This window comes from Choloepus didactylus, chromosome 3 (genome assembly GCF_015220235.1).
Source record: "Choloepus didactylus isolate mChoDid1 chromosome 3, mChoDid1.pri, whole genome shotgun sequence".
NCBI lineage: Eukaryota > Metazoa > Chordata > Mammalia > Pilosa > Megalonychidae > Choloepus > Choloepus didactylus.
In genome coordinates, this window is record NC_051309.1 from 184,502,913 (window position 1) to 184,530,544 (window position 27,632).

The 27,632-nt window shown below is 38.4% G+C and overlaps 1 protein-coding gene across 1 annotated transcript in view; it reads right to left on the reverse strand.

Annotated features, from left to right (window-relative positions):
* LOC119530015 (histone PARylation factor 1) overlaps positions 1 to 26,136 on the reverse strand; it is a 42,153-nt gene extending 16,017 nt beyond the window's left edge. The window contains exons 1-4 of the mRNA XM_037831007.1: positions 26,012 to 26,136; positions 12,952 to 13,111; positions 10,835 to 11,024; positions 2,068 to 2,166 (exon numbers count right to left, since the gene is read on the reverse strand). Of these exons, the coding sequence (XP_037686935.1) occupies positions 2,068 to 2,166; positions 10,835 to 11,024; positions 12,952 to 13,111; positions 26,012 to 26,059 (497 nt within the window). The 5' untranslated portion in view covers positions 26,060 to 26,136. The remainder of the gene's footprint in view (positions 1 to 2,067; positions 2,167 to 10,834; positions 11,025 to 12,951; positions 13,112 to 26,011) is intronic.
* Positions 26,137 to 27,632: the final 1,496 nt, after the last annotated feature.

The following is a 27,632-nucleotide window of genomic DNA, read 5'->3' on the forward strand; positions in this document are numbered from 1 at the left end:
TACAAAATGAAATCATTTTATAATGCTCTATTATTTGCCTTCTTCACATAATTTATCAGACATCTCTCCAAGTCAACAAATCTATATTATAGCATTATAGTGTACAGATATCCTACATTTATTTACCTAAATTTCCTCATTGTTGGACAGGTATGTTGTTTTCAATTCTCCACTTTTATAAATATAATAAAGATGCATATTTGTGTATCTGTCCAAAATGTCTTTAGGTAATAGCTAGAAGTAGAATGGCACAGTAGCTGCCAATGTTAATTATTTCTCAAGAAATCTTAGTTCTCATTATTATTGGAAGAAAGTTGTTGAAACATTTTCCAAACTGCTTTCTATAAAGGCTTTTTGCCAATTAACACATCAGTAAGTTTTCTTACATTCTAAGGATCACTGGGTATTACCATTCTTTAACCTTTACTAATCTTTGCCGGCTTAATTTGCATTTCTTTGGCCACTATTAAATCTTGCACAGACAAGAACTAGTCTCCCTGGACATAAAAATTATTTATTTATAACAAATGGTCTGCCTTGACCAACCTTACTCAGATTGTTAAAGAAATAAACTAAATAAAGTGTTCTGATTAGCTGATTCAAGTAAAGGAAGGTCCTCAAAAGACTAACACAGTTATAACACTTAAAAAACTGCTACAACAGTTATATCTAAAGTAATCTTTTACCCCCTTGTTTGAGATAAATTATTGGAAGGAGAAAACATATTCTTGTATGAAATAATGTTATTTCCTCAAATACTCACTTGCTGGTCTTCACCTAAATTATAACTAATATCACCAATGTATTTTTTTCTCTTCCTTTTCTGTGTTCTCCACAAAGCTAAAAAAACACCAGAACAATCTTATATTATTTTAGATAACCACTATCGTGTTATTTTTTTAAAGAAATATTTTTAATAAGGCAAATAAGATTAGTAAGACAAATTGAAAAACTGTCTTTGCATGCCAAGCTATTTGTAGAATTAATAAATTATTTATCGAGCAGCTACTATGTGACAGAAACTGTGCACAAGACAGAAAGCCTCTGCCATCCTGGAATCGGAAGAGAGAGATAACAAACAAGCAAACAACTGTAGTTTCTAGTAAAGATGGTACTAATTTGAATTGAAGGGTTTAAAAGAACTATACATATTAAAAAATATTTAGCAACATTTTACATAATAGTCAGAGGTATTGGAGAAGGAAGAGCCTTTTTACAGATGTCTACAATGTGGCTGCAATAGACTGACTTAGTTTAAATTCTGTTTGCTGAGAATTTGCGCTATTAAATCACAGGGATTAAAGTCTTTTTAAAGGTAGGGTATTAAAAGAGGTCATTCAAAACACAATCTACTTATATTTAAATTGATAAAGATTGTTTCCTTTCACTTTATTATAATGCAAACTGCAGAGCTGTTGGCAAACTGCTTCACATCATGTTGGTGGCTGATACAGTGGAGACTGGCACACTCTACTCCATTCCAATACCCTTAGCGTACACATAAGAGCTTGCTGCATTTCCCATATTATTCTTCAGCTCAGGCTCCATATGGGACCTAGCTGCTTTCAAGCAGATGGAATGCTTTGAAATCTGAAAGGTCGACAAGATCCCAAGTAGTAGCTGTGCTTCTGCTGTTTCTACCAGTGAGCACAGTTGTATAGGCATTTGATTGTTCTATGCCAGCTGTAGCAAAGTTCTTGGCTTTTGGAAACTAGCTTCATGGGTGTTGAGGGCAAAGGAGAAAGCATTCATTTTACTGGCACAGGCTGTACCAAAGACAATGTCCTAGAGTCAATACTGCAGCAACAGTTCTTAATTTCCCAGCTTCTTGATGGTGGCAAAGATAAACCCCATTGGTTAGCTGGTTTTGCTGGAATCTCATCCTGCTGTGTCAGCCCTTCCAATAATTTTAATCTGTTCTTCTGCAAAAGGCCTTGGAAATGACCTCTAGAAATCTACAAGTTTTGCCTTACCCCAATTCTCCTTAGTAATGGACTGATATAGCACAAAAACTGTAAACGGATATTTAATTGTAAAGAGAATGGTTGAAATAAAATATTTTCTTACTTGACTGCAGCAAACACATTATCTCCACTTTGAACAATTATACAATTTTTCTTTGCTTCATTTGTACCAACAAAAACCGGAAGTTCATCAGGAGAATCCCTGTGTAAGCAAAAGATATTAAAAATGTAATTGCCCATAATTTATATTATCAGGCAAGTAGAATTTTAGGTCTATAGACTATTTCCAGCTGAATGTTTTCCAAAAATTGGAACAAAATTGACAGGTAGAAGCTCTAGGTTTCTTAGGATATCTATGACAAATCTTATCTCTATCACAGAATCTAAAATTAAGATTTTTAGAACCTAGGTACTTTTATACCCAGATACAAAGAGAGGAAAGAAGGCCCTTCCTAGGAAGTAGGGAAATTTTTTCACCATCTTCAACATCCCAGTTTTAGAGTCGATTACAAAAAAAAAAAAAAAAAAAAAAAGGCAATGAAAAAAGGTGGAAAAACAAATAAGAAATAGGATTATAAACATTAGAGGTGAAATCATCTTTTCATGCATATAACCAAATCCTTTTATTTTACAATTGAGGAAACTGATACAGAGAGGTTGACTCTGCCTAGTAAGTTAATGGCAAAGCCAGAAGCAAAATCCAAACCCAACTCTCACCCCCACTGTTCATTCTGCTGGACCACAACATCTCTCCCCAGGCTCTTCTCCTCTACTTCCTCCATGGTCTCACAGTCAATCTCCACATTTAACAATAGCACCTCGACTGGTACAAGTAGACCAGATAATTTCCCCTCAACCTACCATGATTTCTGAACACTTGAAGCATCTTGCATGTATTTACTTAATCCTCACATTATTCCCCTCAGTATGTACAGTTTTGTATCCCCATTTCTACATGAGAGGAAACAAAGTCACAGAAAGATTAATGACCAGTACAGGGTTACCCAGCTGGTAAACAGTGGGACCAGGCTGTCTGACTCTAGAGCCCACTTTTTTTTTTTTTTTTTAATCTTCATTTTATTGAGATATATTCACATACCACACAGTCATACAAAACAAATCGTACTTTCGATTGTTTACAGTACCATTACATAGTGGTACATTCATCACCCAAATCAATCCCTGACACCTTCATTAGCACACACACAAAAATAACAAGAATAATAATTAGAGTGAAAAAGAGCAATTGAAGTAAAAAAGAACACTGGGTACCTTTGTCTGTTTGTTTCCTTCCCCTATTTTTCTACTCATCCATCCATAAACTAGACAAAGTGGAGTGTGGTCCTTATGGCTTTCCCAATCCCCTTGTCACCCCTCGTAAGCTACATTTTTATACAACTGTCTTTGAGATTCATGGGTTCTGGGTTGTAGTTTGATAGTTTCAGGTATCCACCACCAGCTACCCCAATTCTTTAGAACCTAAAAAGGGTTGTCTAAAGTGTGCATAAGAGTGCCCACCAGAGTGACCTCTCGGCTCCTTTTGGAATCTCTCTGCCACTGAAGCTTATTTCATTTCCTTTCACATCCCCCTTTTGGTCAAGAAGATGTTCTCCGTCCCACGATGCCAGGTCTACATTCCTCCCCGGGAGTCATACTCCACGTGGCCAGGGAGATTCACTCCCCTGGGTGTCTGATCCCACGTAGGGGGGAGGGCAGTGATTTCACCTTTCAAGTTGGCTTAGCTAGAGAGACAGGGCCACATCTGAGCAACAAAGAGGCATTCGGGAGGAGGCTCTTAGGCACAACCATAGGGAGGCCTAGCCTCTCCTTTACAATAACCGTCTTCCCAAGGGTAAAACCTGTGGTAGAGGGCTCAATCCATCAAACCACCAGTCCCCGATGTCTGTGGTCATGTTAGCAACCATGGAGGTGGGGTAGGCGAATACCCCTGCATTCTCCACAGGCTCCTCAACGGGGCACTACATCTTTTTTTTTTCCTTGTTTTTCTTTTTCTTTTTTTTTTTTTTTAACTTTCCCTTCTTTTTTAAATCAACTGTATGAAAAAAAAAGTTAAAAAGAAAACAAACATACAATAAAAGAACATTTCAAAGAGACCACAACAAGGGAGTAAGAAAAAGACAACTAACCTAAGATAACTGCTTAACTTCCAACATGTTCCTACTTTACCCCAAGAAAGTTACCTAATATAGCAACATTTCTGTAAACTTGCTCCTACTATATCCATCAGAAATTAACAGACCATAGTCATTCCTGGGCATCCCCAGAACGTTAAATAGCTTATCTGTTCTTCTTGGATTATTGTTCCCCCTTCCTTAATTGCTCTCTATTGCTAGTTCCCCTACATTCTACATTATAAACCATTTGTTTTACATTTTTCAAAGTTCACATTAGTGGTAGCATATAATATTTCTCTTTTTGTGCCTGGCTTATTTCGCTTAGCATTATGTCTTCAAGGTTCATCCATGCTGTCATATGTTTCACGAGATCGTTCCTTCTTACTGCCGCGTAGTATTCCATCGTGTGTATATACCACATTTTATTTATCCACTCATCTGTTGAAGGACATTTGGGTTGTTTCCATCTCTTGGCAATTGTGAATAATGCTGCTATGAACATTGGCGTGCAGATATCTGTTCGTGTCACTGCTTTACGACCTTCCGGGTATATACCGAGAAGTGCAATCGCTGGATCGAATGGCAACTCTATATCTAGTTTTCTAAGGAACTGCCAGACTGACTTCCAGAGTGGCTGAACCATTATACAGTCCCACCAACAATGAATAAGAGTTCCAATTTCTCCACAACCCCTCCAGCATTTGTAGTTTCCTGTTTGTTTAATGGCAGCCATTCTAATCGGTGTTAGATGGTATCTCATTGTGGTCTTAATTTGCATCTCTCTAATAGCTAGTGAAGCTGAACATTTTTTCATGTGTTTCTTGGCCATTTGTATTTCCTCTTCAGGGAACTGTCTTTTCATATCTTTTGCCCATTTTATAATTGGGCCGACTGTACTATTGTCATTGAATTGTAGGATTTCTTTATATATGCAAGATATCAGTCTTTTGTCAGATACATGGTTTCCAAAAATTTTTTCCCATTGAGTTGGCTGCCTCTTTACCTTTTCGAGAAATTCCTTTGAGGTGCAGAAACTTCTAAGCTTGAGGAGTTCCCATTTATCTATTTTCTCTTTTGTTGCTTGTGCTTTGGGTGTAAAGTCTAAGAAGTGGCCGCCTAATACAAGGTCTTGAAGATGTTTTCCTACATTATCTTCTAGGAGTTTTATGGTACTGTCTTTTACATTGAGATGTTTGATCCACTTTTGAGTTAATTTTTGTGTAGGGGGTGAGGTAGGGGTCCTCTTTCATTCTTTTGGATATGGATATCCAACTCTCCCAGCCCCATTTGTTGAAAAGACCATTATGGCTCAGTTCAGTGACTTTGGGGGCCTTATCAAAGATCAGTCGGCCATAGATCTGAGGGTCTATCTCCGAATTCTCAATTCGATTCCATTGATCTATATGTCTATCATTGTGCCAGTACCATGGTGTTTTGGCAACTGTGGCTTTATAATAAGCTTCAAAGTCAGGGAGTGTAAGTCCTCCCACTTCGTTTTTCTTTTTTAGAGTGTCTTTAGCAATTCGAGGCATCTTCCCTTTCCAAATAAATTTGATAACTAGCTTTTCCAAGTCTGCAAAGTAGGTTGTTAGAATTTTGATTGGGATTGCATTGAATCTGTAGATGAGTTTGGGTAGAATTGACATCTTAATGACATTTAGTCTTCCTATCCATGAACATGGAATATTTTTCCATCTTTTAAGGTCCCCTTCTATTTCTTTTAGTAGAGTTATGTAGTTTTCTTTGTATAGGTCTTTGACATCTTTGGTGAAGTTTATTCCTAGGTACTTGATTTTTTTAGTTGCTATTGAAAATGGTATCTTTTTCTTGAGTGTCTCTTCAGTTTGTTCATTTCTAGCATATAGAAACATTACTGACTTATGTGCATTAACCTTGTATCCCGCTACTTTGCTAAATTTGTTTATTAGCTCTAGTAGCTGTATCGTCGATTTCTCAGGGTTTTCTAGATATAAGATCATATCATCTGCAAACAATGACAGTTTTACTTCTTCTTTTCCAATTTGGATGCCTTTTATTTCTTTGTCTTGCCAGATTGCCCTGGCTAGCACTTCCAGCACAATGTTGAATAACAGTGGTGACAGTGGGCATCCTTGTCTTGTTCCTGATCTTAGAGGGAAGGCTTTCAGTCTCTCACCATTGAGTACTATGCTGGCTGTGGGTTTTTCATATATGCTCTTTATCATGTTGAGGAAGTTTCCTTCAATTCCTACCTTTTGAAGTGTTTTTATCAAAAACGGATGTTGGATTTTGTCAAATGCTTTTTCAGCATCTATTGAGATGATCAATTGATTTTTCCCTTTTGACTTGTTAATGTGTTGTAATACATTGATTGATTTTCTTATGTTGAATCATCCTTGCATGCCTGGAATAAACCCCACTTGGTCATGGTGTATGATTTTTTTAATGTGTCTTTGGATTCGATTTGCAAGTATTTTGTTGAGGATTTTTGCATCTATATTCATTAGGGAGATTGGCCGGTAGTTTTCCTTTTTTGTAACATCTTTGCCTGGTTTTGGTATTAGATTGATGTTAGCTTCATAAAATGAGTTAGGTAGTGTTCCATTTTCTTCAATGTTTTGAAAGAGTTTGAGTAAGATTGGTGTCAGTTCCTTCTGGAAAGTTTGGTAGAATTCCCCTGTGAAGCCATCTGGCCCTGGGCATTTATTTGTGGGAAGATTTTTGATGACTGATTGGATCTCTTTGCTTGTGATGGGTTGGTTGAGGTCTTCTATTTCTTCTCTGGTCAGTCTAGGTTGTTCATATGTTTCCAGGAAATTGTCCATTTCCTCTACATTATCCAGTTTGTTGCCATACAGTTGTTCATAGTATCCTCTTATAATTTTTTTAATTTCTTCAGGATCTGCAGTTATGTCACCTTTTTCATTCATTATTTTGTTTATATGGGTCTTCTGTCTTTTTGATTTTGTCAGTCTAGCTAGGGGCTTGTCAATCTTGTTGATCTTCTCAAAGAACCAACTTTTGGTGATATTTATCCTCTCTATTGTTTTTTTGTTCTCTATGTCATTTATTTCTGCTTTAATCCTTGTTATTTCTTTTCTTGTACTTGGTTTAGGATTGGTTTGCTGTTCATTTTCTAGCTTCTTCAGTTGATCCATTAGTTCTTTGATTTTGGCTCTTTCTTCCTTTTTAATATATGCGTTTAGTGCTATAAATTTCCCCCTTAGCACTGCTTTTGCTGCATCCCATAGGTTTTGGTATGTTGTGTTCTCATTTTCATTCGTCTCTATATATTTAGCAATTTCTCTTGCTATTTCTTCTTTAACCCACTGATTGTTTAAGAGTGTGTTGTTTAACCTCCAGGTATTTGTGAATTTTCTAAGTCTCTGATGGTTATTGACTTCTAATTGTATTCCATTGTGGTCAGAGAATGTGCTTTGAATAATTTCAATCTTTTTAAATTTATTGAGGTTTGTTTTATGTCCCAACATATGATCTATTCTGGAGAAAGTTCCATGAGCACTAGAAAAGTATGTGTATCCTGGTGATTTGGGATGTAATGTCCTGTATATGTCTGTTAAATCTAATTCATTTATCAGATTGTTTAGGTTTTCAATTTCCTTATTGGTCTTCTGTCTGGTTGATCTATCTATAGGAGACAGTGATGTGTTGAAGTCTCCCACAATTATTGTGGAAACATCAATTGCTTCCTTTAGTTTTGCCAGTGTTTCTCTCATGTATTTTGTGGCACCTTGATTGGGTGCATAGACATTTACGATTGTTATTTCTTCTTGCTGAATTGCCCCTCTTATTAGTATGTAGTGGCCGTCTTTGTCTCTCAAAACATCCCTGCATTTGAAGTCTATTTTATCTGAGATTAATATTGCTACACCTGCTTTCTTTTGGCTGTAGCTTGCATGAAATATTTTTTTCCATCCTTTCACTTTCAGTTTCTTTGTGTCCCTGTGTCTAAGATGAGTCTCTTGTATGCAACATATTGATGGTTCATTTTTTTTGATCCATTCTGCCAATCTATATCTTTTAATTGGGGAGTTTAATCCATTTACATTCAACGTTATAACCGTGAAGGCATTTCTTGAATCAGCCATCTTATCCTTTGGTTTATGTTTGTCATATTTTTCCCCTCTGTCTATTAATATCCTTTATTGTACCCATACCGAATCTCTTTAGTACTGAACCTTTCTCCAAGTCTCTCTGTCCTTTCTTTGTTTCTCTGTCTGTAGGGTAGAGCCCACTTTTAACTACCAGTTGCCACTTTCTAAAGATCTGCCCCTGGAAGCACATGGCTTGTTAAGTCATAGCAGCCATAAACTGTCCTTCTTGGGCTAAGAGGGCTCTTCTGAACCCAAAAGGGGGAAAAAAAGTTTATCACCACAAAGGAAAAATCAGGGAGGCCCCACCCCAATAAAGATGACACAGTGAAAAGCTTCATGGCTCCATTCTCCCACAAACGATTTGAAAGCCATCAAGAACTGGGAGAAACATCCTTCTCAAAGCTCTAGAAAAGAGTTAAAGAAATGCAATTAACAGGGTAAGTGCTAATCAAAAAAAGGCATCACAAAAGTGGTAGGATCTTGTAGGGCCCTGGCTGGCCCCTTTCCCATTCTCTCATTGGCTTGGTGTGCAGCAACTCCATGTTCCCAGTGTGGGAACTAGTCCCGGTTCTGAAGAGAGCAGAGTAACTTTTGTGCACATAAGGGGAGCATGGATGTGTGGCCCAATCTCTCTGGTGGCAGCCTGAGGTACTGAACCAGGATATCTGTCACAGGTTCACCATCCCAGAATTTGCCCTGCATGCAGAAGGTAGCTCATTAGAGCTCTCATTCAGAACACCGTGGGAGAGCAATCAAGTTGTGGCTGCCTGGGGCAAGGGATTACAGACTGTATGACATACAGTGTAGTGTCCAGGTCTATGAGGAAACTGTTTCCTAAGGAAGAAGGGACATTCCTAACTGTATAAATGGAGGAATTCCTAGGGTCACATGTGCATGCCCAAGACAAAACGGATGAGCAGAAAAGATCAGAGCAGCCACATTGTGGCCTTGAGCTATTTTCTAAATGCACTGTATGGATAAGATCTGAAAGAGAACATTCACACAGGTCCATCTGCAAAGACAAGGAAGTGGTTTTCTTTTATTCCTTCTTTATTTGTTTTATTAGCTCCTGGCATTCAAAGTTCTGTTATAATCCTAGCTGAATACAAGCTTTTTAAGGAACAGATGCCTCAGAGTCTTAATTCAAACATAATATATTAAAATATCAAAATGTCCAGGTTTCAGCAAAAGATTATAAAACATATCAAGAAACAGGAGGTGATGGCCCAGGCAAAGAAGAGTGGCATGACATATTTAAAGTGCTGAAAGCAAAAAACTGCCAGTCAAGAATTCTGTATCTGGCATAACTATCTTTCAAAAATGAGGGAGAGATTAGGACATTCTCAGATAAAAAACGCTGAGAGAACTCATCACCACTAGACTGGACCTATAAGAGATCTAAAGAGAATTCTGCAGGTTGAAGGGAAAGGACAATGGCTCAAAGCCACATGAATACAGATCTCCAGTGAGGGTAATGACATGGGTCAATATAAAACGCCAGTTCTACTGTATTTTTGCTTTAACTCTACTTTTTACTTCCTACCAAATCTAAAGGGTAAAATGCATACAATGCAATGATAAATGAGTAGTTTTAGGATTCAATGTATAAATATGTAATTTATGATAAGAACTACATAGAGAAGTCGGAGAGGTAACTGGAACGCAGTTTGTGTATACCATTGAAGTTAAGTTGGTGTCTAAGTAAATAAAATTGTTATAGATTTAGGATGAAATTTAAGCCCCATGTTAACTACAAAGAAAATATCAGAAAATATGCTAGCTCAGAGATAGAAATTAGAGCACAGGTTGCCAGGCGCAGGGAGCAGGGGCCATGGGGAATTAATGCATAATGGGCACAGGGTTTCTGTTTGGAGAGAGGGGAAAGTTTTAGGAATGAAACATCGTGAATGTGATTAACGCCACTGAATGGCATGCTTGGGAGTGGTTGAGATGTTGTGTATATGTTTCTACAATGAAAAAGAAAAAGCAACTAAAGAGACAATGACAATTGAATGCAATATGTGATCCTGGACGGGATCTAGTAAAGGAGGAGGAGGCACCTCAAAAGAATATCATTGGGACATATGACAAAAACGGAATATTGATTGTAAGGTCTGTAACAATGTAAAATTTCTTGAACTTGATAACTGCACTTAAGGTGGTTACATAAGCAAATCTCCTTGTCCTTAGGAAATGTACATGGTAGTATTAAGTGTCCTAGGAGCATGATGTATACAATCTACAACAGGTGTTCAGAAATGGACTGGTAGAGATGGATATATGGACAGACCGATAGATAGATGTAATGATATGTGGAGTGTGGCAAAACGTTAAAATTGGTGGATCTGGGTATCTGGGGAAATAGGGATATTTGGATTTCTCTGTGTGAAGTTTGTATTACTTCTGTAAATACCAGGAAATACAAAACAATAAATAAATATAAAAACAAAAACAATGAGGTTAAACACAGAGTTCAGGTATCCTAAAGTAGGTTAAAATGGCAACAGCAAGAACATATAGCCTATATATCCACCAAAAGGGGGAAAATATGACCTTAACCTTGAGTGAGGCCAGTAAATGTCTATTTATACTGGTCAGAAAAAATATAGGCTTCATTTTATAAGAGAAAACGATTCCTTACCTGAAATACCCCACGTGGTACTGAGTTTTATTATCGCCAATAATAATGGTCTGGAACTCAGGAGGATCATAGTAAAACCTCCAGTGAAGGTTAAAATTCAGGCCTGATGACTTTTTCCTCATTTTATGTTTTCCGGCAAGGATATCATATGGACCCACTAATCGAAGTCCAAGGCTTGTGGAAAGTGAATCTATAAATAAAATAAGTTTATTTAGACCAGCATTTCTGAGACAGATGAAATAAGGCCATTTATTAATAGCCTATTTCTAAGCAGTTGTCTTAAAAGAGTTTATAAGTAAAATAAGTGTTTAGTTACATGTGAAGATGTTAATTATAAACACTCAATGGAATAGAACACAGAGTAATGGAAAACTGGCATTTACATTGAGAATTTCCTCTTAAATTTACCACCGTTTGCTTAACGTTTCAAACTTGCCTACGGTTCCTTATTTTAGCCCAAACAAGACTATTTGCATGAATCTAGTGTGTCTGTGTATTCCTACAGGTTTATTAAAGCTGTGAACACTTACTTTGTCATTACCATACTGCCAGTAGCCTCAAATACTTACAGCACACATGGAATAAGGAAGAAAACACAGAAAATGAGTGGGTTTGAGGAAGGTATAAAAACATTTCCTTCCCCTTCCCTCTACCTCTGCTAATTCTCACTCCAGATTACCTTGCCTCCTTGGCAATCTATTGGGCCAACTGTAACCCTGGATGATTCCATCTTCTTTCCCCATTCACAGATCACAGAGGGAGAGTATTAAACAAGACCACAAAGAAAATTTCAAAAGTACAATTTTCTAACTTCTGATGGGCACTTGCTGCTTCTCTAAGACGAAGAGGTAAGCACTCCAGGCAGGACCTGGATATGTAAGGAGGTGAAGATAAAGGGAAGACAAAGATCGTTGGAAAAGGTAATAATATGAGTAAAAGAAGAGAAATAGTTTCCTTTGAAGGGGAAAAAAATAGTCCAGTTCAGCTGGAGCTTATATTCTAATTTTTAAATTTACAGGGAAACTATAATCACCTAGCTAGAGAGAACCAGGATTAATAGTCTGATATACACTTTTTTCCTATGAAAAGATATAAATATAAAAACGTGTAAAAAGTAACATATGCTATAAATACTGTTATATATTTGCTTTTCCCCTCCATCATGTCCCCACTTAAATACATTCTGAATACTTTTCCATGCTATTAAATGATATTTTACATAATTTTTAATGGCTGCATGGTATTCCATTATAAAGAGGTACATCTCCACTCATTCTTCTATTATTTTTTACTATTCTAAATAATGCTTCAGTGAATAGTAATAAATGTTTGTTCACAGTCATGACAATTTTTAGAGAAGTTGCTCATATTTTATGTTTTGATATATTGTCAAAATTTATAGAAAATGTACCAGTATATGTTTCATCAACAGTGTGTAAGAATGCTTGCTTTCCCTCTTCCCCATGTTAGAAAAATGGCTTTAAAAATTCAAAGAGTACAAAAGGATACATAGTGAAAAGGAACTTCATCTCTTTCCTGTCTCCAGCCACAACCCATTATCAGGTCTTGTGTATATTTTCAGAGATGGTATATATACATAAAAAATACATAGGGCTGTGTCTGTGTGTATCCCTACATTTTATTTTAATAGTAATGGTATCTACCCAGTTTTTTCCTTTTTCAGGTATGATACTTTGTCATTTCCTAAAGATCTGCCTCATTCTTTTAAAACTATGAATATCCATGAAATAGATGTGTTACTAATAGGTATTTAATCCATTTCCCATTTTTTGTTTCAATAAATATCCTTGAACATAATTCTTGGTTCATGTGATCCATGAGATAAGTTCTTAGAAGTAGAACTGCCAAAAAGTATCAAATCTCCTGCTAACATATGAAGGTGCTTGCTTTCCCTCAAACTTTTTTCAAAGCATATCATAAATTTATTTACCTTCGCCAAAATCATAGGTGACATATTACAGCTTTAATTTATATTTCTCTTACTAGGAACATCTTTGAAAATGTTCCTTTTTAACAACTGTTTATATCATTGCTCCCGCTTCCTACTGAGTCATTTCCATTTGTAGAAGCAAGAGAATGATTCCGGAGCAACTCACCAGCTGGCTTTTCATGATCAAGTTCTTCACAGAACTTCCAGAAGTGATAGAAATCTTCAGGCAAAGACAGTTGATAATGATTTTCTACTTCTTTTCGAAGGTCACCAGCGATATCGGCTTCACAGGACTTACTTTTCTTCACATCAACTGTTTTTTCACACTGAAAATTGGCATATAAGACTTTAGTTCTCCAAAAGGAAGTCCAACAACTGTCTTTACATAACAATATTGTTTGTATTTATTCACCCAACTCTACTAGATACATAGTTTCTTTAAAATTCTATAAGCAGTATATCTGAGTAAAACATGGGGATTTTCTTGAGCAAAGAAAAAAGGAAAGAATAGTCTACCATGTATTACAGTCAAGAGGGATCCATGCATCAGGTAGTTAAACAGATTGCTCTAATATAATAGAAATATAGAACATAAAAGTACAAAAATAAAGGTAAAGAGGGCGGGGCAAGATGGCACACTGGTGAGCTGTATGTTTTAGTTACTCCTCCAGGAAAGTAGGTAGAAAGCCAGGAACTGCGTGGACTGGACACCACAGAGCAATCTGACTTTGGGCATACTTCATACAACACTCATGAAAACGTGGAACTGCTAAGATCAGCGAAATCTGTAAGTTTTTGCGGCCAGGGGACCCGCGCCCCTCCCTGCCAGGCTGTCCCAGGGGAGGAGGGGCTGTCAGCTCCGGGAAGGAGAAGGGAGAACTGCAGTGGCTGCCCTTACTGGAAACTCATTCTACTGATTCAAACTCCAACCATAGATAGACTGAGACCAGACACCAGAGAATCTGAGAGCAGCCAGCCCAGCAGAGAGGAGACAGGCATAGAAAAAAAACAACACGAAAAACTCCAAAATAAAAGCGGAGGATTTTTGGAGTTCTGGTGAACATAGAAAGGGGAAGGGCCCTGAGGCGCATATGCAAATCCTGAAGAAAAGCTGATCTCTCTGCCCTGGGGTCCTTTCCTTAATGGCCCTGGTTGCTTTGTCTCTTAGCATTTCAATACCCCATTAGATCTCTGAGGAGGGCCCGTTTTTTTTTTTTTTTTTTTTTAATCTTTTTTTCTTTTTCTAAAACAATTACTCTAAGAAGCCCAATACAGAAAGCTTCAAAGACTTGCTATTTCGGCAGGTCAAGTCAAGAGCAGAACTAGGAGAGCTCTGAGACAAAACGCAATAATCCAGTGGCTGAGAAAATTCACTAAACACCACAACTTCCCAAGAAAAGGGGGGTGTCCACCCACAGCCATCATCCTGGTAGACAGGAAACACTCCTGCCCATCGCCAGCCCCATAGCCCAGAACTGCCCCAGACGACCCAGTGTGACGGAAGTGCTTCAAATAACAGGCACACACCACAAAACTGGGTGTGGACATTAGCCTTCCCTGCAACCTCAGCTGATTGTCCCAGAGTTGGGAAGGTAGAGCAGTGTGAATTAACAAAGCCCCATTCAGCCATCATTTCAGCAGACTGGGAGCCTCCCTACACAGCCCAGGAGCCCAGAACTGCCCTGGGGGGACGGCACTCACCTGTGACATAGCACAATCATCCCTCAACAGAGGACCCGGGGTGCACAGCCTGGAAGAGGGGCCCACTTGCAAGTCTCCGGAGCCATACGCCAATACCAAGGACTTGTGGGTCAGTGGCAGAGACAAACTGTGGCAGGACTGAACTGAAGGATTAGACTATTGCAGCAGCTCTAAAACTCTAGGATCACCAGAGAGATTTGATTGTTAGAGCCACCCCCCACTCCCTGACTGCCCAGAAACACGCCCCACATACAGGGCAGGCAACACCAACTACACACGCAAGCTTGGTACACCAATTGGGCCCCACAAGACTCACTCCCCCACTCACCAAAAAGGCTAAGCAGGGGAGAACTGGCTTGTGGAGAACAGGTGGCTCGTGGACGCCACCTGCTGGTTAGTTAGAGAAAGTGTACTCCACGAAGCTGTAGATCTGATAAATTAGAGATAAGGACTTAAATTGGTCTACAAATCCTAAAAGAACCCTATCAAGTTCAGCAAATGCCACGAGGCCAAAAACAACAGAAAATTATAAAGCATATGAAAAAACCAGACGATATGGATAACCCAAGCCCAAGCACCCAAATCAAAAGACCAGAAGAGACACAGCACCTAGAGCAGCTACTCAAAGAACTAAAGATGAACAATGAGACCATAGTACGGGAGATAAAGGGAATCAAGAAGACCCTAGAAGAGCATAAAGAAGACATTGCAAGACTAAATAAAAAAATGGATGATCTTATGGAAATTAAAGAAACTGTTGACCAAATTAAAAAGATTCTGGACACTCATAGTACAAGACTAGAGGAAGTTGAACAACAAATCAGTGACCTCGAAGATGACAGAATGGAAAATGAAAGCATAAAAGAAAGAATGGGGAAAAAAACTGAAAAAATCGAAATGGACCTCAGGGATATGGTAGATAATATGAAACGTCCAAATATAAGACTCATTGGTGTCCTAGAAGGGGAAGAAAAGGGTAAAGGTCCAGGAAGAGTATAAAAAGAAATTGTTGGAGAAAACTTCCCAAATCTTCTAAACAACATAAATACACAAATCATAAATGCTCAGCGAACTCCAAATAGAATAAATCCAAATAAACCCACTCCGAGACATATACTGATCACACTATCAAACACAGAAGAGAAGGAGCAAGTTCTGAAAGCAGCAAGATAAAAGCAATTCACCACATACAAAGGAAACAGCATAAGACTAAGTAGTGACTAGTCAGCAGCCACCATGGAGGCAAGAAGGCAGTGGCACGATATATTTAAAATTCTGAGTGAGAAAAATTTCCAGCCAAGAATACTTTATCCAGCAAAGCTCTCCTTCAAATTTGAGGGAGAGCTTAAATTTTTCACAGACAAACAAATGCTGAGAGAATTTGCTAACAAGAGACCTGCCCTACTGGAGATACTAAAGGGAGCCCTACAGACAGAGAAACAAAGACAGGACAGAGAGACTTGGAGAAAGGTTCAGTACTAAAGAGATTCAGTATGGGTACAATAAAGGATATTAATAGACAGAGGGGAAAAATATGACAAACATAAACCAAAGGATAAGATGGCTGATTCAAGAAATGCCTTCACGGTTATAACGTTGAATGTAAATGGATTAAACTCCCCAATTAAAAGATATAGATTCGCAGAATGGATCAAAAAAAATGAACCATCAATATGTTGCATACAAGAGACTCATCTTAGACACAGGGACACAAAGAAACTGAAAGTGAAAGGATGGAAAAAAATATTTCATGCAAGCTACAGCCAAAAGAAAGCAGGTGTAGCAATATTAATCTCACATAAAATAGACTTCAAATGCAGGGATGTTTTGAGAGACAAAGAAGGCCACTACGTACTAATAAAAGGGGCAATTCAGCAAGAAGAAATAACAATCGTAAATGTCTATGCACACAACCAAGGTGCCACAAAATACATGAGAGAAACACTGGCAAAACTAAAGGAAGCAATTGATGTTTCCACAATAATTGTGGGAGACTTCAACACATCACTCTCTCCTATAGATAGATCAACCAGACAGAAGACCAATAAGGAAACTGAAAACCTAAACAATCTGATAAATGAATTAGATTTAACAGACATATACAGGACATTACATCCCAAATCACCAGGATACACATACTTTTCTAGTGCTCATGGAACTTTCTCCAGAATAGATCATATGCTGGGACATAAAACAAACCTCAATAAATTTAAAAAGATTGAAATTATTCAAAGCACATTCTCTGACCACAATGGAATACAATTAGAGGTCAATAACCATCAGAGACTTAGAAAATTCACAAATACCTGGAGGTTAAACAACACACTCTTAAACAATCAGTGGGTTAAAGAAGAAATAGCAAGAGAAATTGCTAAATATATAGAGACGAATGAAAATGAGAACACAACATACCAAAACCTATGGGATGCAGCAAAAGCAGTGCTAAGGGGGAAATTTATAGCACTAAACGCATATATTAAAAAGGAAGAAAGAGCCAAAATCAAAGAACTAATGGATCAACTGAAGAAGCTAGAAAATGAACAGCAAACCAATCCTAAACCAAGTACAAGAAAAGAAATAACAAGGATTAAAGCAGAAATAAATGACATAGAGAACAAAAAAACAAGAGAGAGGATAAATATCACCAAAAGTTGGTTCTTTGACAAGATCAACAAGATTGACAAGCCCCTAGCTAGACTGACAAAATCAAAAAGACAGAAGACCCATATAAACAAAATAATGAATGAAAAAGGTGACATAACTGCAGATCCTGAAGAAATTAAAAAAATTATAAGAGGTTACTATGAACAACTGTATGGCAACAAACTGGATAATGTAGAGGAAATGGACAATTTCCTGGAAACATATGAACAACCTAGACTGACCAGAGAAGAAATAGAAGACCTCAACCAACCCATCACAAGCAAAGAGATCCAATCAGTCATCAAAAATCTTCCCACAAATAAATGCCCAGGGCCAGATGGCTTCACAGGGGAATTCTACCAAACTTTCCAGAAAGAACTGACACCAATCTTACTCAAACTCTTTCAAAACATTGAAGAAAATGGAACACTACCTAACTCATTTTATGAAGCTAACATCAATCTAATACCAAAACCAGGCAAAGATGTTACAAAAAAGGAAAACTACCGGCCAATCTCCCTAATGAATATAGATGCAAAAATCCTCAACAAAATACTTGCAAATCGAATCCAAAGACACATTAAAAAAATCATACACCATGACCAAGTGGGGTTCATTCCAGGCATGCAAGGATGGTTCAACATAAGAAAATCAATCAATGTATTACAACACATTAACAAGTCAAAAGGGAAAAATCAATTGATCATCTCAATAGATGCTGAAAAAGCATTTGACAAAATCCAACATCCGTTTTTGATAAAAACACTTCAAAAGGTAGGAATTGAAGGAAACTTCCTCAACATGATAAAGAGCATATATGAAAAACCCACAGCCAGCATAGTACTCAATGGTGAGAGACTGAAAGCCTTCCCTCTAAGATCAGGAACAAGACAAGGATGCCCGCTATCACCACTGTTATTCAACATTGTGCTGGAAGTGCTAGCCAGGGCAATCCGGCAAGACAAAGAAATAAAAGGCATCCAAATTGGAAAAGAAGAAGTAAAACTGTCATTGTTTGCAGATGATATGATCTTATATCTAGAAAACCCTGAGAAATCGACGATACAGCTACTAGAACTAATAAATTTAGCAAAGTAGCGGGATACAAGGTTAATGCACATAAGTCAGTAATGTTTCTATATGCTAGAAATGAACAAACTGAAGAGACACTCAAGAAAAAGATACCATTTTCAATAGCAACTAAAAAAATCAAGTACCTAGGAATAAACTTCACCAAAGATGTCAAAGACCTATACAAAGAAAACTACATAACTCTACTAAAAGAAATAGAAGGGGACCTTAAAAGATGGAAAAATATTCCATGTTCATGGATAGGAAGACTAAATGTCATTAAGATGTCAATTCTACCCAAACTCATCTACAGATTCAATGCAATCCCAATCAAAATTCCAACAACCTACTTTGCAGACTTGGAAAAGCTAGTTATCAAATTTATTTGGAAAGGGAAGATGCCTTGAATTGCTAAAGACACTCTAAAAAAGAAAAACGAAGTGGGAGGACTTACACTCCCTGACTTTGAAGCTTATTATAAAGCCACAGTTACCAAAACAGCATGGTACTGGCACAAAGATAGACATATAGATCAATGGAATCGAATTGAGAATTCGGAGATAGACCCTCAGATCTATGGCCGACTGATCTTTGATAAGGCCCCCAAAGTCACTGAACTGAGTCATAATGGTCTTTTCAACAAATGGGGCTGGGAGAGTTGGATATCCATATCCAAAAGAATGAAAGAGGACCCCTACCTCACCTCCTACACAAAAATTAACTCAAAATGGACCAAAGATCTCAATATAAAAGAAGGTACCATAAAACTCCTAGAAGATAATGTAGGAAAACATCTTCAAGACCTTGTATTAGGCGGCCACTTCCTAGACTTTACACCCAAAGCACAAGCAACAAAAGAGAAAATAGATAAATGGGAACTCCTCAAGCTTAGAAGTTTCTGCACCTCAAAGGAATTTCTCGAAAAGGTAAAGAGGCAGCCAACTCAATGGGAAAAAATTTTTGGAAACCATGTATCTGACAAAAGACTGATATCTTGCATATATAAAGAAATCCTACAACTCAATGACAATAGTACAGTCGGCCCAATTATAAAATGGGCAAAAGATATGAAAAGACAGTTCTCTGAAGAGGAAATACAAATGGCCAAGAAACACATGAAACAATGTTCAGCTTCACTAGCTATTAGAGAGATGCAAATTAAGACCACAATGAGATACCATCTCACACCGATCAGAATGGCTGCCATTAAACAAACAGGAAACTACAAATGCTGGAGGGGATGTGGAGAAATTGGAACTCTTATTCATTGTTGGTGGGACTGTATAATGGTTCAGCCACTCTGGAAGTCAGTCTGGCAGTTCCTTAGAAAACTAGATATAGAGTTACCGTTCGATCCAGCGATTGCACTTCTCGGTATATACCCAGAAGATCGGAAAGCAGTGACACGAACAGATATCTGCACGCCAATGTTCATAGCAGCATTATTCACAATTGCCAAGAGATGGAAACAACCCAAATGTCCTTCAACAGAGGAGTGGATAAATAAAATGTGGTATATACACACGATGGAATACTACGCGGCAGTAAGAAGGAACGATCTCGTGAAACATATGACAACATGGATGAACCTTGAAGACATAATGCTGAGCGAAATAAGCCAGGCACTAAAAGAGAAATATTATATGCTACCACTAATGTGAACTTTGAAAAATGTAAAACAAATGGTTTATAATGTAGAATGTAGGGGAACTAGCAATAGAGAGCAATTAAGGAAGGGGGAACAATAATCCAAGAAAAACAGATAAGCTATTTAACGTTCTGGGGATGCCCAGGAATGACTATGGTCTGTTAATTTCTGATGGATATAGTAGGAATAAGTTCACAGAAATGTTGCTATATTATGTAACTTTCTTGGGGTAAAGTAGGAACATGTTGGAAGTTAAGCAGTTATCTTAGGTTAGTTGTCTTTTTCTTACTCCCTTGTTATGGTCTCTTTGAAATGTTCTTTTATTGTATGTTTGTTTTCTTTTTAACTTTTTTTTTTTCATACAGTTGATTTAAAAAAGAAGGGAAAGTTAAAAAAAAAAAAAAAAAAAAACAAGGAAAAAAAAAAGATGCAGTGCCCCCTTGAGGAGCCTGTGGAGAATGGAGAATGCAGGGGTACTCGCCTACCCCACCTCCATGGTTGCTAAAATGACCACAGACATAGGGGACTGGTGGTTTGATGGGTTGAGCCCTCTACCACAGGTTTTACCCTTGGGAAGACGGTTGCTGCAAAGGAGAGGCTAGGCCTCCCTATGGTTGTGCCTAAGAGCCTCCTCCCGAATGCCTCTTTGTTGCTCAGATGTGGCCCTGTCTCTCTAGCTAAGCCAACTTGAAAGGTGAAATCACTGCCCTCCCCCCTACGTGGGATCAGACACCCAGGGGAGTGAATCTCCCTGGCCACGTGGAGTATGACTCCCGGGGAGGAATGTAGACCTGGCATCGTGGGACGGAGAACATCTTCTTGACCAAAAGGGGGATGTGAAAGGAAATGAAATAAGCTTCAGTGGCAGAGAGAATCCAAAAGGAGCCGAGAGGTCACTCTGGTGGGCACTCTTACGCACACTTTAGACAACCCTTTTTAGGTTCTAAAGAATTGGGGTAGCTGGTGGTGGATACCTGAAACTATCAAACTACAACCCAGAACTCATGAATCTCGAAGACAGTTGTATAAAAATGTAGCTTACGAGGGGTGACAAGGGGATTGGGAAAGCCATAAGGACCACACTCCACTTTGTCTAGTTTATGGATGGATGAGTAGAAAAATAGGGGAAGGAAACAAACAGACAAAGGTACCCAGTGTTCTTTTTTACTTCAATTGCTCTTTTTCACTCTAATTATTATTCTTGTTATTTTTGTGTGTGTGCTAATGAAGGTGTCAGGGATTGATTTGGGTGATGAATGTACAACTATGTAATGGTACTGTGAACAATCCAAAGTACGATTTGTTTTGTATGACTGCGTGGTATATGAATATATCTCAATAAAATGAAGATTAAAAAAAAAAAAAAAGACATAATGCGGAGGAAAATAAGCCAGGCACAAAAAGAGAGATAATGTATGCTACCACTAATGTGAATTCTGTGAAAAATGTACAATGTTTTATACTGTAGAATGTAGGGGACCTAGAGATACCAATTAGTGGAGGGGGAATGATAATCTAATAAGAACAGATAAACTATGGAGGGTAATCTCAATGTTATGGGAATGCTCAGGAATGATTATGGTTTGTAAACTTTCTTGGATATAGTAAGATCATGTTGGAAGCAATAGAGTTATTTTAGGTTTTTTTTTCTCTTATTCCTTTGTTTTCTTAGGGGTTGTTAATTTTCTTGGGGTATGGTAGGAACATGTTGGAAGCAATGTAGTTATTTTAGATTATTTGTTTTTCTTACTCCTCTGTTTGGACATGGTGTATTAATTTTCTTGGGGTATGGTAGGAACATATTGGAAGCAAAGTAATTATTTTAGGTTCTTTGTTTTCCTTAATGCATTGCTTTGTTTGAAATGTTGTGGGGTTTTTTTGGTTGTTGTTTGCCTGTTTGTTTTTAATTTTTTGATAAACAAAGTTAAAAAATTGAAAAAAAAATCAGTAGAAAAATGGGAGTAAAAACTAAATGACAAATAGGATGGGATGGGGGGATGGTTTGGGTATTCTCTTTTCACTTTTATTTTTTATTCTTATTCTGATTCTTTCTGATGTAAGGAAAATGTTCAGAAATAGATTGTGGTGATGAACGCATAACTATATGATCATACTGTGAACAGTTGATTGTATACCATGGATGACTGTATGGTTTGTGAATATATTTCAATAAAACTGAATTAAAATAAAATAAAATAAAATAAAGGTAAAGAACAGCAAAAGAGGAGTGAGAAAAGACAGGTTTGCCCTCTTTTGTCATCATGCCTTTCTTTAGATAGATTCAGTGATCACACCAGAAGGAGACTGTTGAAATAACTGGACATAAGAGGATTTACCGGGAGGGGGAGAAAAAAAAAAAAGAAGAAGAAAAGGGAGGGGAGGGGTGTGGGAGGGGAGGGGGAGGGAGCTGTTTCTTTAGCAAAGTCCAACCAGAGTTGTCTGGGTTACTTACTATACTCATTACTCAGACTTCTATTTAAAAAACAGATACCTCCTTTTTGACTTCCCAAATGAAAAGAGAGGGAACTTTAGTGACAATGTTTAGCATCACCAGTGCCTAATGAAGTCAGGAAAACAGCACTAAACTCTGGGCCAAAACCCAATTATTTCCAGAAAAGGCCTTTTTACTTTGGGACTAGATTATAAAACTCATCTCTAGCAACCTAATCAACACAGGTTCATTATATAAGCAAGCCAGGTTTTATAATGCCCAATAGATATGTGATAACTTTCTGTAAAGATAATATGCTTAGTTGGAGGCTACATGTCTTTGGTTTTGTAAGCAGCAATCTGTTTTTTCTTTCTAGGGACCCAGACCTTTTCTGGATTAAGTTCTTTCCTCTTTATTCCTCCTTTCTACCTGGATTAGTGCTTCTCATCTGGGGGCGATTTTGCCCCACAGGAGATACTGAGCAATATCTGGAGATAATTCTGGTTGTTCCAAATGGAGTGGGGGAGGAAGTATGCTACTGACATTTAGTTAGTAGAGGCCAGGGATGCTACTAAATATCTTACGATACACAGGATAGTTCCCAAAACAAAGACTTGGCTGATCTAAAACACCAATAGTGTAGAGGTTGAGAAATTCTGAATTAGAGGTTTCTTATAGTCTTCCATTTTCTTCACTAGGCTCAGGTTTCGTGATATTATTTTAGGTATCATTCAGAATCCATAAAATGTATTTATGAATCAGAAGATAGTCTTATAACATTCATGACAACACTGCTTCTAAGAGCAAAAAACTAGACAAATGAAATGCCTATCAACAGGAGAATGGATAGTTATAGGATCTTTAAACAGTGGAATATTACACTTAGTGGAAAGGAAATATAGCAACACACAATGTGGATCAATCTTAGTAATATACGATGAATGAAGAAAAATCCACAAATACATGCACAGCACAACGCCCCTTGTATGAAGTTCAAAAAATAATCAAAAATAGATATCATTTAGGAATACACTCATGGGAGAAAGCTATAAAAAGAAGGCAAGGAACAAAAAAACACAAAATTCAGGATGGTAGCTACACTAAACCCAAGTGATAGGAAAAAGTTAATTGGAAAGGAAAGGGAAGGAATGTAAGGCTAATTCAATAAGCCCTATTCAGACTTATTGAATTAGAATCTACATTCTAACATAAAAGTTTGAGAGCTTACATAATGTAAGTAAATGCAGAGCTACTGTCAGTATTTTAGTTCTTGGGTTGGATGACAGGCTCATAGGTGTTTATATTATTAAATAAATAAGGTAAAAGAGGAATATGCAGCATTGACCAAAGGATGACAGTTTATCATACCAATTGTGTCTCTGAGGTCATAAAAATTAAATTGAACAAAAAGCTCTATGGATATCATTAATAATGGCAAACAGTAATAGTAAAAATAATAGCTAACACTAAGCTATTACTGTGTTAGGCTACTGTTTTCAGCACTTTCTATAATTCATTTAATTCTCAGCACTACCTAATGAACTAGATACGATCACCTACATTTTACAGATAAGAAAACAGATTAAGTAACTTTCCTTAGGTCCCTAATTACCAAGTAGAAGAGCAGGGTTTTAAACCTAGGCGGGCTGGTTAAATTCTCAATCACTTCATCATGCTCCTTCTCCATACAAATGAAAAACAAATAGGAACATCTGGAGTCCTGACCTCTCCTCTTTTCTGTTTCTATAACTGTCTCTAAACTTTCAAATCCTGGCTCAAATTTTAAATGTTAGAAAGAAAAACCTTAACTGCCTTGCTGAAAGGCAATTTTGCAAAATGGTCAGGTTTCCAGAGTTAGACTGCCTGGATTGACTCCTGGCTCTGCCACTTTCCAGCTATTTTTTTTACCTTGGGCAAGTTATGCAACCTAACTGTGCAGAATATGGTTTGCTTATGTACAAAAAGAGCATTTACAGTACCTGTATCATATAGTACCTATATTATATATCATAGGGTGTTGTGAAGAATACTGTATGCAAAAATACAGGAAACAGTGCCTAACACATGTGAATATATAAATGTTGGTCATTATTAAATGTTAGCTATAGATGCACCTACATTTTTGGTATAGTGCTCCTAATTGAGCCTATCATTTCTACCAAAGCAGTTCTTCACTGTGCCTTCAGAGATAAGGATTTTTCCAGCTCTACCCTACCTCATACAGTTCCACATCTCCAAATCCCTAAAATTTAGGAATCGCACACTGCCTGGCAGTGGAATGAGGAGGACAGGTGAATTTGTTAAGGGTTTCTGCTGTGTGTTCCTTCACGCCACCTGGGATGTTGCTGCTGTTGAGTAAAAGATAGCCGGGGCATTGAATTAAAAAGTGATGCCACCAAAAAGAAGTGAGAAATGCAAACTTCCTGTTCCACTTCCAGAAGGCAAGGTTCTGTATGATATAGAAGGAAAACAGTGGATGCTGGGCAAAATGATTGGCTCTGGAGGATTTGGATTGACATATTTAGCAAAATAATATTTATTCTATAACATAATTCAAGATTCCATATGTTGTGCAGCACCCTCCACTATCTGAATTTCAGAACCTTGACCTTGGGTATTTTAGCAAATGTACACCACTGGGGAAAGACTTTAAAGAAATGCTTAGCTATTTTGAGAAAAAAGCTCCATACTGCAAAATACATAATAAAGCCATGTGTTCCAAATGTTGTCACTGTTTCATTAAAATTGCTGTTAATAAATCAGAATCGGCTCTTTAGTCAGATGCCATTAATAAAAACTTCATTAAACTTAAAAGAATAGGGGTCACCATCAGAGGCTACACTTATTATTTATCCTAGTGCTCCAGCATGACCCAATATTAAGAATGCCTATAACCATAGCCTTCTAACAATTAGTCTCCTAACAATGTCTCACCCTATTCAGTTTACAATTCAGCTAGAACAATTTTGCCAAAACTTTAAATAATTATCACAAGGACACTTCTTCCTTTCTTGACTCCCTTATTTCTACTGCACTGGCTATATCACTTCTTAAAACTTATAAAGTGTGAGAAAATGCTCTATATTTTTGCCCCCACCCCCACGAGCGCCTTCATGTTCTGGCACTCTCCCCTGTGCCCCAAACATCTACACTTTTACATCTTAGTGCTCCTGATTTCTCTTCTCTGCCCGATGCGCCTTCCACTTATCCTTCAAGAAACATTTTGAACACGAGTTCCCCTGTTTTCTTCAATACCTCCTGGGACTTGTAAAATCTTTAGTGTTCCCACGGCACTTCCTACACACTAGTGTTATAATACCAAACAAAAAAGTTACAGTAAAATGCAACACTTGTGCCCCGCCTCCCCCACGCTGGGGTAGCTCTACCGCGGGCAGAGACAGCCGGATTCATCTCGAATCCCCGGTGCCCAGCACAATGCCGGATCAATTTGGCTGGCTGGTTGAATGAATGAATGAACGAACCGTTGCTAGCCTTCATCCACTTCCCCAGAAAACGCGGCGGGAGGGGCCCAACGCGATACTTTCCTGGCCCAGCTCCCAGCAGAGCAGGAAACAGCCACCCGGGGCAGGGTCGCCGGAGGAGACCGCCGTACCCAGGCACATAGCAGACGTTCAATGACTACTGAATGAATGAAATGAGCTGTCCCTTGCCTGGTGTCCAGGCTAACACCCAAGGCGCCCCGCGGAGCCCGCACAGCCTTTCCGGCAGTACCTGCTGCCCCGCCCCGCCGGGCCTGCGCTTCCCGCCGCCACCGACCATTTTACTGCAGTAACGCCAGCGAAACCCCGGGTCCAGCCTCTGCTTCCGAACGCCAATAACTGCTTCCGGGTTCAAGAACCAGTAATCCTCGTCTCCGCGCGGCCGCGGGAGCGCCAATTTAGCGACGAGACCCCGCCCCTACCCCGCCCCTTGACACCCGAAGCGGGGCCGCATTAGGCCCCGCCCACTGCTCCAGCTGGACCGGGCGGCGATGCCTCCACCTGCTGTGTCCGCAGTTCTTTCTGGTTCACGCTGTTCTAGGGCGGACAACGAAGGATGCTCCGTAGAGTTTACCATGAAATTGGGTCCGTTAACGTGGTCCCACCTTCCTCCTCAGGTGCTTACTAATGGCAAGGCTGGGTGTATGGCGCTGCTCTCATCCAGCCCCTTCTTTGTTTTCTCTCCGTTTTTGTATTTATTAAAAAGATTAACCTTTCTCTCTCTTCCGCTCCTCCCTCCCTCGCCCTCCCCTACTATACGATTATTGCCTAACACTGATTCATCCCCAGTTGTCTCCCAGAAGTAAATCAATTTCTCTCTCCGTTTTCCTGTATTCTCTGTCTTGTTACAATCTGGACAGCTTGCTGTCCACACACTTCAGGTGCAAAGTGTGTTCCCTGGACCAACAGCATCAGCATCCTGAGGGAGCTTGTATAAATGCAGAGTCTCAGGCCCTATTCAGTCTTATTTATTTAGAATCTACATTCTAACGTAAAAGTTTGAGAGCCACTGCTTTAAATTGATGAGAAGGGGAGGGTCTCCCTTACCACTTCATCCTGGGAGTGTCCTTTGCCTCATTCCTGAGATAGATTCTCTATTTCCTGAATCTGTATCTTTCTTTTCCTTGATTTTTTTTTTTTTTTTTTGAAATTTAGATGCCTTTATTTGGAAAAATATTAGGTTACTTTTTTTATTTAATCATCATTTTATTGAGATATATTCACATACCACGCAGTCATACAAAACAAATCGTACTTTCGAATGTTCACAGTACCATTCCATAGTTGTACATTCATCACCTAAATCAATCCCTGACACCTTCATTAGCACACACACAAAAATAACAAGAATAATAATTAGAGTGAAAAAGAGCAATTGAAGTAAAAAAGAACACTGGGTACCTTTGTCTGTTTGTTTCCTTCCCCTATTTTTCTACTCATCCATCCATAAACTAGACAAAGTGGAGTGTGGTCCTTATGGCTTTCCCAATCCCATTGTCACCCCTCATAAGCTACATTTTTATACAACTGTCTTCGAGATTCATGGGTTCTGGGTTGTAAATGATAGTTTCAGGTATCCACCACCAGCTACCCCAATTCCTTAGAACCTAAAAAGGGTTGTCTAAAGTGTGCGTAAGAGTGCCCACCAGAGTGACCTCTCGGCTCGATTTGGAATCTCTCTGCCACTGAAGCTTATTTCATTTCCTTTCACATCCCCCTTTTGGTCAAGAAGATGTTCTCCGTCCCACGATGCCGGGTCTACATTCCTCCCCGGGAGTCATATTCTATGTTGCCAAGGAGATTCACTCCCCTGGGTGTCTGATCCCACTAGGGGGGAGGGCAGTGATTTCACC